General features: G+C 35.8%; 2 protein-coding genes across 3 annotated transcripts in view; one reads left to right on the top strand and one right to left on the bottom strand.

Moving 5' to 3' along the window:
- LOC149785508 (uncharacterized) overlaps positions 1-18,802 on the bottom strand; it is a 408,800-nt gene that overhangs the window by 107,427 nt on the left and 282,571 nt on the right. The gene's annotated exons all lie outside the window — the stretch shown is intronic.
- LOC149785510 (uncharacterized) lies at positions 12,017-14,140 on the top strand. Its single transcript, XM_089931258.1, has one exon. It carries the CDS (start codon positions 13,343-13,345, stop codon positions 14,138-14,140), a length of 798 nt encoding a protein of 265 aa, XP_089787384.1. The 5' UTR covers positions 12,017-13,342.

The raw sequence follows: 18,802 nt of genomic DNA, 5'->3' as shown, positions 1-18,802 counted from the left end.
ACTGTCGTGTTCTGTCAAAATGTAAATATTTATGGACACTAATCATGAAATCGTGCAGAAAAGTGTGAACAGGCTGAATGTAAGTGTATCAAATGTACTTCAGAGAGATTCGTGGCAAGGTTGCAGTCACGATACACAGCGTGTTCCATTTTGCCATTACTCTACTTTATTAGCACGTAGTTGAATGAAAATCGATTTTGCAATGCAACAGAATGAATTCTCATTTACAAACTGTCTTCGGGCCTGTCCCCTGTTTAGAAAAACTTTGGCTTGCCCATGTCTTTAAAAAGTGACTGATCAGAACTGTGTAGACTTATAAGTTTGATAGTACATACAGTGATAATGGATGAATAATTCATACAAATTACACACACACACATACACACACACACACACATGAATTACGTTATAAACTTACGCATATTGGCATGAGTCAGCATGATGAATTGGTCTGGTATAGCTCTCATCGTTGTGAACAGAATCCATAATGACTCAAATTTGTATCAGATTTCTGCAGGACAAGATGGAAGATTTGCAATTTAAATCAAAAGTATCGGTCAATAAAGATACAATCCACATTGAGTTTTATTTCTATTGAAGCCAGAACACGTTTTCCCAAACTATTTTACTTGTCGCCAATTTCTTTCACTGGAAATTTAAATCATGAAATTGAAATATGAATTTTCTCTAAAACTTTTGTTAAAGTTTTTTTTTGTCTAGACACAGCATTAAATCCCAAGTTTTGTTGTTAAGATTGAAAAAACCTTCACAATAATGGCAACTAAAGTCTAAGAGAAAAAAATCACAATAATGGCATCTGAAGTACGAAAAAAATTCCAATTTGTACATAATCCATAATAACATGGGGCTTGTTTGACGAATTTCAGATAAGCTTCTGCATCATCTTTTTTAACAGAAAAGTATTGACTTGTGTGACTTGGATCAAACACTCGTTGCGTTGCACTAGTAATTAAGATTCTTGAAACAACATCTGTTCAAATATCATCACTCTACGTTTCAAACTGAGTATATTTGCTCACTTGATGTTGGCAAACGAATCTCTAAATCCTGGAAAGATATCAGAATTGGAATTCCTCTCAGAAACTATAATCAACATGGAATCCAACATTCATGTGGCCTGTGTATGATTCAGATAATGTCAGATCCAAAAGTGAACATTCGCTTAAAAGTAGAAGCGACTGAAACGTTTCGGAGGGACACCGCTACCATGGGAAATCCAGTTGTGAGAAACGAACTCTTCATACTTAAGTTAAAACCGCTTCACAGTGAGATAAAATACGTCGAATCAAGATTTGAAATAATTGCACGCCTTCTGTGATAAGAGTAGGGAGTAAAGTTGACTTAAATTTTATTACATGAATGGGCAAGTTTCCAATACCAGTACCTAGTGGAAAGAAATGGCGTAAATACACGTAACATAATAATTTTAATCGTTAAGGCTTTAGGGAAGAGAAGAGCAGTACGTCAGTGATACAAGCATGAGTTCTCTGGAGGAGTTTGAAAATATATGTCAAGGACTATGAACAAGTCTCCAAAGCTTGCAAGTGACTCAGAGAAGAGGATTCAGTTGAACCAAATTGTGAGTCCTATGGCTTAGACCAGGGGTGTCCAAAGTCCGGCCCGCGAGCCAATCACGGCCCGCGGTAAGATTTCATACGGCCCGCAGCTTCGGTCATATAATGTATTTATTATGGCCCGCTAGCACGCGAACCCTTCTCCACTCATTTCTGCCATGGCGACTGATGTACACTTATGCACTTGGACTTATGACACTTATTTTATTAAACTCTTGAATAAGATTTGCTTATAACTGTTGATGTTATGTATATATATATATATATATAACTTTAATGATAACAGAAAACTTTGCATTAGTTATAACTCCTGTTTAAAATGCCCATGAGGCAAAGATATTTATCTAACTCATGGAAATTTAAGGTATTACATACAGTTCAATGTTATCTGATTCTCCAGATATGAATGAAAGGCAGAATTGTGTTTTTAGAGTTGTTCATGTCTGCTCTGCCTGAGTGGCTTATATTTAGTTACATTGCCATTTGAAAAATAAAGATAATTGTGACAGTGAAAATTGTTTTATTTATTTATTGTTTATTTGTTTTTTTATTTATTTATTGTTCTATAACAGTGTATGTTTGCATGTAACTTTTGTGGTTAAAAAAACGTCAGAAGGAACTATTGGCCCCCGGGCATCTTCACTTTATCAAATCTGGCCCTCTTTGCAAAAAGTTTGGACACCCCTGGATTAGACGGTATATTTTTTGAAGCAGAGGCTCTCACAACAGAAGGTACATTATGCCAGATATAGACATGCTGGTCAAACTAAAAAAAAACAACCTTTAGTATATAAAAACGGGGTCATGTGACTTAAATAGGACATGCAATTTAAAAACATATACGGACTATAAATTGCAGTCTCTTATCATCATGACAAACTAAATATGTTGCCAATGACTACAAGCACCTCAATAACTGTCAAAAGGTAAGACAAAGCTAGTTATTATATGTATGTACGTATATACATATACATATATATATATATATATATATATATATATATATATATATATATATATATATATATATATATATATATATATATACTCTTTCAAACGTGAATGATATTTCTTGTATAAACCGCTCGCTCTTAAAAGTCCGAGTCCAAGATTTTCTCATATACATTGGCAGGGCAGACTCCGATAGAGGATCGCAGTTGAGGAGGTATGCACGAATCAAGTATGCGTGTGCGATACGCGACCGGAGCAATAACAAATCATCTCTCTGATGTGTTATACAAGAAGGATACCGCTCACTAATAGTGGGTTTAATGTTATAAAGTTTGTTTGTGGAGTTTTCGGTCTTCATATGTTACGTTTTATGACGTATATGTTGATTTAAGAGCTTTTAAATGAAACCTTCCATTCGGAAACGAGTGACTACATGGCAGTTTTGGCTGCGTTATCTGTTCTTTCATTACTGTTCCGCTAGTGTAACTAGACATCCAGCAGTATATTTTACGTTTTCCAGACGGTACTATGAATACTCTGTTATTATTACTGTTCTCGAGTGTTTTTGATTGGTTTGTTGCTGTAAAATCAGTGTTTGTGTGAAAATATTCACAACTGCAAGAAGCAACCTTCAGACGATTTTTACCAGCTTCCCTTTCTGATAGCCTCTTGGCAGCAGGTACAGGGTTTCATTAAGTAACCCTCACGCCAAATACCAGATATTTTGCTGCAAAAACTTAAAAACTGATAATAGGATAATCAAAAGCCAAAACCAGAGATAAGTTTGTATGGAGTGCAAACAGAGGCACACGAATCTTTTCAAGAACAGTAGACTACAATTACCACCAGGAAGACTAAAAGATTAAAACTCTAAGCTTTCACTGAAGCTTATCAATGAGGTTTTAACAACATATATAGTTTTGGAAATCGCACATGTTTTAAAATATAGCAACAATTCCTGAAAGCTGTTCCAAAATATCATTTTTATATAGGGTAGGTCATAGTATTAGAAGTGTTACCACTGAGCAGAAATTGGGCAAGAATGTTCAGCAAAGATCCTATTTAATCTTTTAATTTTTTTTATTTGTTTTTTTATTATTATTAAAAAAGACTAGTTTTGAGTTCCGGTGTAAATAACTAATCTAAGCTTTACATGAAAAATGACCACACTAACTACTTTTTAATTAAATGAACAACAATCTTTCCAAAGATAGACTATTATAAGTAAGTCACATTGTCAGAGCACACATTTGGTATCATAGGTGCGAGCAGGAAATTTTCCAGGGGAGCGACAAGCCATAATTTGGGTTTGAGTGGGGTGCAAAGACAAAATCAAAGGATTATATTTATATACGCACAAAGAATTTTTAAAACCTCCAATGGGGGCGGGAGCTGCGGACTCCCATGATTAGCATATCGGAATTTCTTCTTTTGCAAGATTCAGCCAAGAAAAAAAGGAATGTCAGTGAAAATCACTGATAGCAGTGTCTTGATGTTAATTTTGTCCACTTGATTTGACTAGATCACTGGTCCCTAAAACGGTGCCCCGCGGGCGTTATGGCACCCGTAAAGCCTTTTTTGAGAGTATCTGTATTTTAGGCTCCTAAATTTAGTAATTAAAAGTATACGTTCTTACGGAATGCTGTTGTTAGGAATAACGAAGGCTGTAATACGAGTAGGGAACGTATGTATTGAAAGTATAAACTCACAAGGTACATCAACGCTATGCGTATGCAAATTCATATCAGAGTTTGTAAGTAGTAGTTTAAAGGACACATCTCGGCAGCGGATCCAAGCTTACCAGTGCGGGTTTCGAACCCGTGACCTATGGTAGCAAACAGTGACATACCTGATGCCATTTTAAGCACTGTAATATTTCTCAGGAAGTATTATGCTTCAAAATGCTGTCCACATGAAAAGTAACAAAATGATTATGCATATTATTGGTGCATGGGCTGCCAATGAGCTACCCATTTTAACTAGGGCAGCAAAAAGGTTATCAACTTTTTAACCGCTAAGAGGGCATTCATATAATAGACTCAGCTCTCTTGATATGCAGCGTGTGAGCAGCTCGTGACTAAATTGGACAGGCATGGAAAGCACTAGAAGTTTTTTTTTAAAGATGCGGACAGGAAATAGGCAACTCTATTTTTCGATTGTTTTTAACCTAAGATTACAAGTGCTAGTTTATTTGGAGAACCAATCTCAAAAATATAATTTTGAATGTAAATTAACACAATTAGTAATAAAAATAGACATCAGTAAGCATTTCAAAAGAAGTAAACTGTAGCCTAAATATTTAAAAGAACCGGTATATGTAATAACAATGATTTATAACCGATATTGAAGGGTTATAAGTCACATACAACACTCTCATCCCCCAAGCAAACTCTGTCTCTGTCTCTGCATTTTTATGGAGAACAGAGCAGTGAAAATGGTACAATGCTTAAAACTACGAAAAAGTGTCCAGTACTCATGATTAAGTTAGTCAGTGTATGCTACCCGATTGATTAAAAAAGCCAATACCTTAACATCGAATCTTCTATACTATTCTGCCGTCGTCAGAGAGAGAGAGAGAGAGAGAGAGAGAGAGAGAGAGAGAGGCGAAAAATATTTACTCTGCGCCTTGCGTAAGCTGAAGTCAGTAACTTTATACAAAGAAACAACAACAAAGAACAAAATTCCCAACAATAAAATAACTAGTTACCGGCATATTGTAGATTTGAAAGAATTTGATGAATGAAAAAAAAAATATGGTTGATACTGGATTATTTTTGGCAATTACAACTGGGTGACGATTAAAAAAAACGGTCTTTAAGTAAGAACGTTGGATTTACGATTGATAAACAAAGGCTATTTTTAGCATTGTTGTATGAAGTGAAAGTTCTATTTAACGTAATCATTTTGAATAATGTGAATGATGCCATACATACAGAGGACCCTTGGTATTCCGGCATCCGTTTATCCGGAAACCACGTTATCGGGACTATCTAGACATAGTTCAACAGGAAATGAGTTCCTAAACGTTTATTTTCTCCGTTAATCCGGAAATCCGCCTTCTGAATCCAGAAATTAAAAATTCGGTACCAAAGTTTACCATTACTATATAAATGCCTCGATAATCCGAAAATGATCCGTCCAAAAATAAGAAAATTCGAGGATAGATGAAAATACAATTTGATAACATTGATTCATGCAAATTTGGAGGTGTATCAATTAATCAATCTCTGACTGGTCAAATTCTACTGGGGTCGTCCATTAATTATGTCAACAAAATAGGGGGGAGGGGGTTTGAAGAAGTTTGACAATTGTTGACATGGGGGAAGGGGGGAGTTCAAGATAAATTGACGTCAACAATGTTATTTTTTTACAATAAATTTAATAAATCAAAAAATAGGAAATTAGTCGGTGCGTTGGTATGGCACACACTCGCTCGCCCGTCAACAGCCCACTAGTTTAATCCTAAACCGGTTGAGCCCTTGCAAAGAAGTCATAGTCTTGCATCATCATATTTTGTTTTTATTTGCAAAATCTGTCACCTCTATGTTACTTCACAAGTTATGTTGAAGAAGCATGTTCAACAGCACCGACAACGCGATCTTGGGCCTAGGCAATTACCACATGCTCCTCAACCGCAAAGAATTCGGCCAATACGAGTGGCTGCCAAAAAATAGACAGAGAGAGAGAGCTGATGGCAATTATTGCTCATGGAGACATGTTAAGCGCAGAATGGTTAGATGAAGATGATGTTGACTTGTCGGGTGTATCGGTTCCACAAGAAATGAATGAATCAGCCACTATGCCCATTATAACAATTGAGGAACATTTGGCTTCCCCATGGGAAGATGATAGAAGCTAGAATATAAACTCTCAATTTTTTCATGAATTCAAAGTGTTATAGTCAATTTGAAATCTGTTAAACAAGTAAAAAAAATGTATTAAAATTTATCTGTAGACCTTTTAATTTCCATAATTCTATTTTTAGCATAAAAGCCAGCCGTATAAAATATTGTTAGTTTGTAGGGGTGGGGGGTAAAATTTTATTAGGGGGGTCACTGAAAGTTTCACAGTTTTTGACAAGGGGGGAGGGGAGGGGGTAAAAATTGCCTAAAAATTGTTGACATAGTTAATGGACGTCCCCACTGGTACCTTAAAGTTAGAAATTGATCACATGCCCATTTCTGTTGAAAACCATCAAGCGGCGTGACCGTGACCGTATTGTATGTAACCAGCGATTGTATGAACAATGTCCGTGTTTGCTACTCGCCGACTAGTGTTAATAACAATAATAATAATAATAATAATAACACACTGGGATCAAATTGTCCACGCTTTTGACATCAAATATAGTTAATACATTAAGTCTTTCTGTTGTTTACAAGTTGCATGTAACAATCACAGTTTGTTGATGATTGCACAAATGAAGTTGATCGATTTAAACTCAAGACAGTATAAAACTTCATTTCAGAATAAAACGCGACGTCAATTATCGGCTTATTATCTGATATAACAACTGTAGCATATGTGTAGTATAAAAATGACTGCATTTCACTGTATTACGATAAAACATTTTTAACTGCGAGATATCAAGTTGCATTCGTTGTACCATCAAGCAAACATAGAGTAGATATACCGGATCTTTCCTGTATGTCATACCTGTGTAATGTCACCCATATCACCACGACGACCAAGAACGCGATGTGACAGGAGAGTGGGTCAGTGCCAAATTGTTCCCACAGAATTTTACCAACATCACTCCATACAATAGAGTTTTTCAGGCCATGTCAACAAATGTCTGAAACTGAAGCAAGAAACTAGAGGATATATTTCTTGATGTCTGACTCCAGAAGACGAAGACAAATTCAAAGTAAGGTACGAATGGCTTATGGGGAAAACTGGCTCAACGTTCGAGATTAAAAACAAGAAAACCCCACTTGGAACAAGCTGATTGATTCTTTCAACTCCTCAACAATAAGGGAAGACCCATTAAACACTCTGAAATCATAAGTGAAGATTTTATGTTAATGCATTTCGAATAGTCCCCAAAGTTTGCATCACCTAATGAGTTGGACAATGTCATCATGTACGCGTATGTGATAGCCAACGCTCGTTTAAAATTGTAAAGCGTTCTTGTCAGGGGCGGATTAAGGCTGACTGGTGCCCTAAGCACTGACAAATCTTGGTGCCCCCCTCCTTTCCACGTACACCTGGGAAGATAACCCTAGGGTGCACCATGGTCAAGAAACAGAACATTATGACCAATTTGCACTAGTTTTATCAATTTTTTTTTTAATGAATCTTCATTCGTTTTTTTTTTCTTTTCACCCTTTTCTCAACTTTGTGGTGCCCCCTTTGGCCCTGGTGCCCTAAGCACGTGCTTAGTCTGCTTAATGGTTAATACGCCCGTGGTTCTTGTAACCTTTAGGGGACCGTCCGATAGCTGCATTTTTATATTTCGTCCTCATAGCTATTACCGTCGCATCAAAGATTAACGTTTAGGGGCTATGCCCGAAAAAATTCCGGCGGAAACTGTTTTGAGTTTTACCTATGGTGGACCTAAATACTACGGCTAAAAGTATAGAGACAAGCAAGACAACCTCAAAACAATTGCAAAGTGAAAGGATTGAACCCCGTCTATACTTTCAATTAATTAGCGAACATTTGACATGGTTAAGATCAATATCTTTGTGTCAAAGCGATGGATCCTCACAAAACTGAACGTTTGCTAGATCATCCAATTATCATTCGACCGATGGAAAAGTGTAACTGATCGTCAACGACAAACTGAATTTGAACTCTCTTTGCTACACAACGATGTCAACCTTGTAAATAGCTTGATGTGTAATGTTTGGTATTTGTACATCAAGCGGAAGAGACTAACTTTAATCCTACCATCTTTTTCCTTATTGATCTACCTGTCTACTTAAGAAAAGTATGGACAGAAGAAAATAATTAAAACTGCATCTTCTTGTTATTAAGGGTTTTCCAATTACAATGGTTTGGTAAACATAATTATGCTTTCCCCGGATCCAAATGACCACAAGAAGCTTGACCATTCTAGGAGGGAATGAATAATGAGTGATTTTAAGACATCATACACTCCTTACGGAAAGTGGTTCAATATAACATGGTGGAAGAGAAATCTTACGATGTTATCAATGGTGATGATAGAGATAAAGAAAGGTTACATTAGTATTTCCTTGGAAGTAACATTCCAGAGTTCGTGCAGTATTCTGAATAGAATTTCCATCTATTTTGTCAAAACAATTGGAATAATGATCTGTCTGGACGGATTAGAAAAATTCGAAGTGTGCACGGTCTCAATGAACCAAAATATTCAAGGTTTGTTTCTAATGTTATATGCATGTTGGGGTTGGTTTTTGAAATAATTGAAGCATGCACGTGGCTTAATTGGATCTGAATAAAAGCAATGTAGCCGGAATGTTCTATGAAGAAATAATGCAGGTTTATGACGACGTGGCAATGTAGCCAGAATGTTCTATGTGGAAATAACGCAGGTTTATGACGACGTGGCAATGTAGCCGGAATGTTCATTGTGGAAATAATGCAGGTTTATGACGACGTGGCAATGTAGCCGGAATGTTCTATGTGAAATTAATGCAGGCCATGACGACGTGGCAATGTAGCCGGAATGTTCTATGTGAAATTAATGCAGGTCTATGACGACGTGGCAATGTAGCCGGAATGTTCATTGTGGAAATAATGCAGGTATATGACGACGTGGCAATGTAGCCGGAATGTTCTATGTGAAAATAATGCAGGTCTATGACGACGTGGCAATGTAGCCGGAATGTTCATTGTGGAAATAATGCAGGTATATGACGACGTGGCAATGTAGCCGGAATGTTCATTGTGGAAATAATGCAGGTCTATGACGACGTGGCAATATAGCGAGAATGTTCTATGTGGAAATAATGCAGGTCTATGATGACGTGGCAATGTAGCCGGAATGTTCTATGTGGAAATAATGCAGGTCTATGACGACGTGGCATCGAGGTTAGCTAGTTGCAACACAATGGGAGAAGCATTCTATTTTTATGTCCACAATAATGATAATACAGGAACAGAATGGTGATACACATTACGATATTGTTAGAGATAATGTCTCATAGTCTGTGAAGTTTCCTTGCGACGAATCAATAAATCATTTCAAGAAAAGCTATCTGATTACGGTCATAATTGTCATGATGATACCGAAGAAAAATGGATATGCCATCTTTCTTGAACTGGTATCCAGTGCGTAACAGAGAGGCGAACTGTATCTTCTCTGGTAAACTTCCCAGACACAAATTCGTCTCCACGAATAGATCAGCAGATTATCCGACGGGAGAAAGCAAGTACTCTTGTGTTCGCAATGGCGATGACAGCAAAATGCAAAAGTTTTCAGGATCTTTTTAGGGTGAAGTCCCATCCTTTATACTATTTAGAATCCTTTGTAGTATGGCAAAAGTTCAGGTTATTCTTAAAATGCAATAATAATTATCCACCTCTCAACAGACCTTTGGGCTTTTAGCGGATCATTATATGTACTACAGTGATTTGTCTAATACCTAGATTGCTAATGGAAAAAACGAAATATGTTATGTCTAAATGGAGAAAAATATTGAACGTTTTGTTTCGTTTTATCATTTGGGATTCTCCCATAGTAAAACATATTGAAAACATAAATATAGTTTGGATAGACATCTCAATGACCACAGGGAGTTCAATATACTAGGAGGAAATGATGACGACAATGGTGGAATCCATTATGGAGCTAGGTTACACAAGATAATAGGGGAAAAGCATTTTTATGTTCACGTTGGCGGTGATATACAAATGAAAAGGTGACACTATGTTGTATTATGTTTCAGAGTGACAATAAAGTTTAAAGTGTTATGTGATGTATTGCTTGAAAGCACGAAACTATACCCACAAATTAAAAGTCAGTCCAGATAGGGCAAGAGTTTTAAGGTTTTACGCACACACACACACACACACACACACACACACACACACACACACACACACACACACATGTATATATATATATATATATATATATATATATATATATATATATATATATATATATATATATATATATATATATATATATATATATATATATATATATATATATATATATATATATATATAGCATGTACGCTGTGTCAATGATATACCACGAGAAGTACACATTTTTCATTAAAATGGAACGAGGCTTGCCGAGTTTTCATTTAATGGAATACTTATACAACGAGTGGCATGTCATTGATACAGCGTACATACTATACATATTTGTTTATTTATATAACATACAAATACATATATTTGCTCTTCGAACGGAGTTAAGATTTACTACAGGCAGCTGTGTATTGACCGAATGAATGAATTCCTAATATTTCCCCAGTGTGTCCGCTACAAAATGTAGTTCTATGCCTTTTGTGGCATTCACAGTCCCTTTTGCATATTACTAAGTTGATTGTTTTCTTTTTTAGTTTCAATTTTTCTTTGCATTGATTAAATCAATATAATACACACTTATGATTTAAACATGAAAGATGGTTTTAATAAAGAAAGTAGAGCACTCGAAACACTTGGTTAGCTAGGCCTTTCACATACTGGCTCTCTCTCTCTCTCTCTCTCTCTCTCTCTCTCTCTCTCTCTCTCATCATTTGGTCGGTTTGACTTAACTTTTACCATCATTCATATATCCAGAGACAACCTGGGATGACACAAGCGAAAATCCTATACGTTATGGGTACCGCGTAACAGAGAAATTTACCGTATAATGTCGACAGGAGTTGCAACTTTGTATCATTGATTATATAAACACTGTAGATAAATCCCAAGGAAAGTGCACATATACCATTACGACGAACCATATTCTTGTAGGTTACTTGGTGTAAATTCAATTTCAAGGTTTTCATCCAACCCAAAAACATTTTCTCTCTCACTCCAGATTTCTGCGTATTTTTTTTTCATTATGCGTGAGATGGGAGGGAGAAACAGAAAGCAGAAAGGATTGCGATGAAATTGTGTACCATATTAAATTCGTTTAGAAAACGGGGATTATTAAAACTTTTTATCGTTATTTTCATACGTCACTAATGATTAATGTTTGGAAATTCATCATTGATCTAGAACCAATAGCACGCGGTTGCGAGAATGTTTATATATGCGCACTATTGCGGCATGGGCGGATCACGATTTTATATGCCAATAGTATTGGTATATCAATTTGCTTTATACCAACACTTTAAATGCCATGTTATCTATATTGTAAGTGGTATATGAATATTTAAACAAAGGTGAACTCACGGCAAGGAAACTACCTTCGCTTAATTTGAGGATATCACAGACGAGGAAAGAAATTAAATATTGCCAAAAAAAGTAAAGATTAATTAAAATAAAGTCGGCTGCTTGTATTTTCCATATATGTTTAAGTAAATATCCATACGTTAATACTATTTGTGTCACTGAAAAGGAATAAAATAATGAAAAATAATGGAGAAATTAGAGTTAAAATAAAGTTTTAAAATCCATTTAATTTCTTTTAAACATCAGAATTGGATAAATTTACTCGGGGTAAATTTAACTGAAAGTACAACGCTTCAAAACCGTTCACCGACATATGCGAACGATCCGTCTGATTTGAAGTTAAAAAATAAAGAATAAATTTTTGTACTGAAATCATCTCAGCTTTCATTGTGTATGTTGCTAAAGGTGTTCAAATCATTCTTGATATACAGTTTGACTACGGTTACATAGATGTCGTCAGACGAGTTCAAATCCTTCCCCTGTTGATATGCGGTACACCCTGCAGAAGACTAAAAGTTGTTTAAAATGTTGTTTTCAAATGTATATTAACATTTTACATATGCTTTTATTTTAAAACCGCTTTATGTGATTTGTGATTTGGATTTTAACGTAGCTTTTAACAATCTTTCAGTCATATCGCTACGATGTCTGCAATGTGGCAGTTTTCAGTGATGTCTAGCACTGGGGCATCATGCCGCAGACATGTATCATGATGTCCCACCCAGTCACATTATCCTGACACCAGGCCGACCAGTCCTAACACTAACCTCTTAATGATGAGCGCCAATCTCAAGTTACTTTTAGGAAAATTACATACATAAACATAACGCAAATCAGGCTTTCTGTCAGTATCCATATTTTTTATTTATACGCTGAGGCAGCTGTTAGTACCATTTTTGTAAGTCTTTGGTATGACTCGGCCGGGGATCGAACCCACGACCTCCCGCATCCGAGGCGGACGCTCTAACCACTTGGCCACCGGAGCGGTTTAAAACTGCTTTAAGAAATTATTTTAATTGGCGTTGTTAAAGATTTTAATCTGAAATAAAATATTTAATAGCTGTCACGACTCATCAGAACTCGGGAATATAAATGACTTGGGGAAAAGTTATTTCCTTTGAAGAGGTTTAATCTTAAACATCCTTGAACTTAACTGATTTTGATGTAACTTTCATTGTTCTTTATGTCGATCGGTTCTTTTTCTTTCTTAAATGTTTAGTTTTAAACTTCACAGGTAACTTCCCAATGAAGTTTCCTTATAAATAATCAAAATATCAGTCGTGTAAAAGCTATTTTCTCATGGTCACATGGAGTAATTTTCTCTGAGTCAATGCAATTTCCTACGCGGAATCAAGGTCAGGTTTAACTACAATTATTAAAAGAAGAAAATCAATTTTTAGGGACACATCGAAGTGATGATACAGAAATAAAAAGGTTGAGGTTAGCATTAATAGATAATTGAGGTTAAAGCAATGTCCTGGAAGAGACTCGTGGACTATAATAACATGGACTATAATAACATGGACTATAATAACATGGACTATAATGACATGGACTATAATAACATGGACTATAATGACATGGACTATAATAACATGGACTATAATAACATGGACTATAATGACATGGACTATAATAACATGGACTATAATAACATGGACTATAATAACATGGACTATAATAACATGGACTATAATGACATGGACTATAATAACATGGACTATAATAACATGGACTATAATGACATGGACTATAATAACATGGACTATAATGACATGGACTATAATAACATGGACTATAATAACATGGACTATAATGACATGGACTATAATAACATGAACTATAATAACATGGACTATAATAACATGGACTATAATGACATGGACTATAATAACATGGACTATAATGACATGGACTATAATAACATGGACTATAATAACATGGACTATAATGACATGGACTATAATAACATAGACTATAATGACATGGACTATAATAACATGGACTATAATGACATGGACTATAATGACATGGACTATAATAACATGGACTATAATGACATGGACTATAATAACATGGACTATAATGACATGGACTATAATAACATGGACTATAATGACATGGACTATAATAACATGGACTATAATAACATGGACTATAATGACATGGACTATAATAACATGGACTATAATAACATGGACTATAATAACATGATTCTATATTTTTGGCTGAATACGAGTTTGAGCATTTTATTCAGTCAGTTTGTATAATGGTCAGCATAGGGTCTAGTTGGCATACGAAAATGCAATCTATGACGTCATCAGCAGCCATATTTGTGGTTTGCAGTCGGATTAACCGTTGAGGTGATATGGTGTTTCGAAGCTGAAATAAATTCATTGAATCTCAAGTTACTTTTAGGAAAATTACATACATAAACATAACGCAAATCAGGCTTTCTGTCAGTATCCATATTTTTTATTTATACGCTGATTTTGCTTCAGTGTGCCTTATTAAAAATGACAAATTTTGGTAATCGCATATAGGAGAAACTGCCAGATTGACCATCGTTCAGGTAAAATGGGCAGAATATCGTCTGCTAGTGACCTTATCGGGAAGCATATAATGTTTTGGTGTTACAGGGGTTTTCCCGTTGCAACAAATATGGTGTACTTCAGTCTTGCCTACTACTTGGAGCTGCTTATCTCGATAATAATTAATTAATTACTTTTTTAAGTAAGAATATTTTCCGGAGGAGAGCAATGTTCTAATCTTCGCAGTAGTGGTATTGTTGAAACACAAGTTAAAATTGTCATCTTCTTGGGGCCAACCTTCCAGAAGTTAGCTTGCAATGTGAACATAGTAAACAGAGAAACACAGGAGGAAAGCAGCACAACACCTTTGTGTGCTGACAAAAATAAATGTTGATGTTATGATCATTTTGGAATAAACCTACCATAGTGCTTGACAAATCGTCGAAGAGATATCTTTTCTTACCTGAAATGATTGTCCAAACCTGAGAAAAGCGTTGACGTTTTAGCTAATCAGTTTTCCATAAAATGTCCAGATGCACGAAAATGAAAAGCTATCAACATAAAAGCGGTCTGAGTGACAATATTGAAACTTCTTTTTACTTGCTATGAGGGGTTTTCCCATCTCAATAAATATGGTAAACATAACTATGGCATGGGTGGATCTTAATGACCACAGGGAAATGAATATCCCTAAAGGGAATTATGCGCTGGCAGAATTAATGACTTTTTCAACGCTTCACGGAACCTAGTCATGCTTGCTCAGAATGGATATTATGAGGAGCAAATCAATCTGGTAATAATTACGATGAGATGCAATAAAAATTCGATCATCCTCTTGGAGTCGACATTCCAGAGGCTATTCAGTTTCAGAGGGTGGCAAGAATCAGCTGATTATTTTGGGGAAAGCTATATCCTCATTCCCATCGTCACAGTGATGATGCGACAGAAGAAGAAGAAGAAGAAGAAGAAGACGAAGAAGATGAAGAAGGTTTTTATAGAGTTAAATTCCCTGAAACGATGCAATACCTTTGAAAAGATGTATGTACTGTAGTAAAGTAGATGTGATTAATTTTAGCCTGAAATACACGAGTCTTAACCTTTAAAACAATAATCGATATTTCCACCTATCAAATTTCTATGAACCGCTTCTGTGACCAAGTGGTTAGAGCGTCCGCCTCAGATGCGGGATGTCGTGGGTTCGAACCCCGGCCGAGTCATATCAAAGACGTTCAAAAATGGTGTGTGTGTGTGTGTGTGTGTGTGTGTGTGTGTGCGTGCGTGTGTGTGTTCAGATGATATTATGAGAGGATTATAACTGTACATGATTCTTTCATATATGTTGGATGTGTGTGATCCAGCCGCAGCTTACTGCAGTCATGTTTGGTCTGTTTGTGCTGAATATTTATTTTAATGTCAAAATTGATCATGGTGAACTTTGGAGTTCATATCAGTCTGAACCTGGAGAACGTTAGAGTTCATATGAGTCTGAACCTCAGGAACTTTAAAGTTCATATTTGTCTGACCCTGTGAAATTTTGGAGTTCATAAGAGTCTGAACCTGGAGAACGTTAGAGTTCATATTAGTCTGAATCTGGGGAACATTAGAGTTCTAATTTGTCTGACCCTGTGGAATTTTGGAGTTTATATCAGTCTGAGCCTGGAGAATTTTGGAGTTCATATCAATTTGCACCTAACAACTTTGTAACGCATGTCAGTCCAGTAATTAATATCGTAATGTTTTTTTTCTCCAGGTAATAAAAGTTCCTTATATAAAAATCAAGTATTCTGTGTTGTAGAATAAGAGAAGTAAAATTTAAGATCTGTAAAGCGATACTGTTGTTCCTTTGTGCTGTTATTGAAAACATACATACATATATGTGAAGGTGATTGAACTTGCCGAATATAAATAAATATTCAAAATATCGCACGGTGCGACAAAGGTACCACAAACATGATACTCAATACATTATCAAATGGCACGTAAACTAGTTTGAAAACGAAATCTTTTTCTTACAATAAATGAAATACACTATCGATTGGAGAGATCCATATTGTATTAAAGGTAAAGTCTCTTAGGATTGGTGGTTGACGCGTGTTTCTTTAATTTTTGTTAACACTATTAAGTGTTAAGGCAATTTGATGAAACCTCTAAAGATCTGAAAACTAAACTTAAAAAAGTGTATTGGCATTGATCGTACACCTTTCAGCTTGAATGCAGTAGGTCTGCTGCAGCTTCCAGAGGTCATACATTTGTAAATTTGGCTAAAATTGTGAAGCGTAAGTGTGAAGCAAGGCAGCAAATAATTGGAATTTTCTGGGTTGCCTGTCAACTCTTTAGTACAACACGGGCAAACTACAATACCATTTTATTGAAGGTGTAAGCATTCTGTGGGATTCAAGAAATCACTTGGATACTGTTTCACCCATCTTGGTTCGAAAACGACCTTGAAATTTGACCTTTATACTTACAGATCGAAAAACTTCTGTGTATGTACATGGATATTATATATGTAAGGGCTGGTGAAACCATATTTGGTTGAACTCAAACATCAAACAAAAATCATGTACGCAGATTAGGTGATGCTGACCTGGACCCTGAAATATTGCCCTCGAAATTACCAGGTTAGTTAGTTTTTCCTGTGAGATTTCTTGAAGGTTCTTAGAGCATAACTGACGTTATGTCGTTGAAACTAAAACCTACTACATGGACTGACAAACAAATACATGACATCATACCTCCTGCCGTAGACAGGTGAATAAAAATATTAATAAATACTGTTTACTTCTTGAATTTTCTAGGTTACATTGTTGAAAAAAATATGTTCAATGGTTTGACTTGTTGCATAAGTGCTATTTATATCAACAAGGCTTTTCCCTAACCTTCGATCTTGTTCTGTGATCTTGACTTACATTTTTAGAAATGGCAACATTGTTTTCGTTATTGCAAGTCTACTTTGAGTCTGAGAGTGTTTAAAGCTTTAATAATGATCAGTGTAGGAGAATTTGTCTGCAAGCTTTTAATTCATTTTTCTTTTAAGCTATTGTCCGTTTTATGAAGCAGAATTTAAACGAGTGCAGGAGAGATCCGACTCGAATCAAAATCAAACAACAAGCAATGAAGAAAAATTATATTTCCACCTATGAAAGTCGAAAAGTCTTTCTGGCAAAGAAGAAAATTGTGTTGAAAAATCTAGACTGACACTAGAAATATATACCGATGATCTAAAATGTTCTACATTCTGACTGCAAGCTATTAATATATCTTTTTTGTGTTGTAAGTGACATTCCTTGATGCTGAGATCATTTCATATGAACTAGAATGAGTATGATATAAGACCACATATGTAAGATGTGCTATTATTATTATTATTATTACTAATATTAATATATTATTATTATTATTATTAATATTATTATTAAAACATTACTAAATAAAATCAAACTTTTCAACTGAATTAAAGCCAAATATTTGGACACTTTTAATAAGAATGTGAAGTTCTTCGCGTGAGAAGTTGAAACAAACAAATAATTATGGCTTGTTTTACTTTAGTGGTGTACCCCATTTCGCTAGCCAAGGTTCCGATTACCTTATCTACACTTTGGCATATCGAGCAGATATTTCTGAGCTTTGGGTCTGTAAATTTCATTGGATGCGGCGGTAAGCCACCGCATCCATCAAAATCAAGTTGTTAAAATTTTGAACACCATTCCTACGTGATCGAAACAAGGAGAGCACAAAACTTGAAGGGACTGATAAACAAGCACTTTTCCAGTGCCGTTCCGTGTTTGCACAAATACCTTTCACTCAAATAGACCTGTAATGGATTCCCTTTGGTACATATTCATACTTTCGATGTTAAACTTACAAAGTATCCTTTTTAGGTCGATTGCCAACACAGTTTTCGCCCGATGTACAATGCACCACTATACTGGTTAGTTGGAATTACATTGTAAGGGAGGCAACACATGAAATCCAAAAGATGTCGCTAGGACAAAGCACCGAAATAGCTGTTCGATCCGCCAAGGTGTAGATAGGGTTATCAGAGCCTTGGCTAGCGAAGATGGGTGTACCTATACATAAAGAGTATAAAAACATTAGAAAAATACGGTATAGGCATATACGACTTTTGACTGCTCAGGTGGCCAAGTGGTTAGAGCGTCCGCCTCGGATGCGGTACGTCGTGGGTTCGAACCCCGGCCGAGTCATACCAAAGACTTATAAAAATGGCACTAACAGCTGCTTCGCTTGGCGCTCATCATAAAGAGGTTAGTGTTAGGACTGGTCGGCCTGGTGTCATGATAATGTGACTGGGTGGGACATCATGTCACATGTCTTCGGCGTGATGCCCTTGTGCTAGACATTACTATAAACTACCACATCGCAGGCATCGTAGTGATATGA

Source organism: Sinohyriopsis cumingii, chromosome 13 (genome assembly GCF_028554795.1).
Source record: "Sinohyriopsis cumingii isolate HCF-2022 chromosome 13, ASM2855479v2, whole genome shotgun sequence".
NCBI lineage: Eukaryota > Metazoa > Mollusca > Bivalvia > Unionida > Unionidae > Sinohyriopsis > Sinohyriopsis cumingii.
This window is presented reverse-complemented; position numbering and strand designations above follow the sequence as displayed.

What these genes read in the sequence shown, in the direction of transcription:
- LOC149785510 (XM_089931258.1), top strand. Translation starts at nt 13,343, where the DNA reads ATGTCCTGGAAGAGACTCGTGGACTATAATAACATGGACTATAATAAC.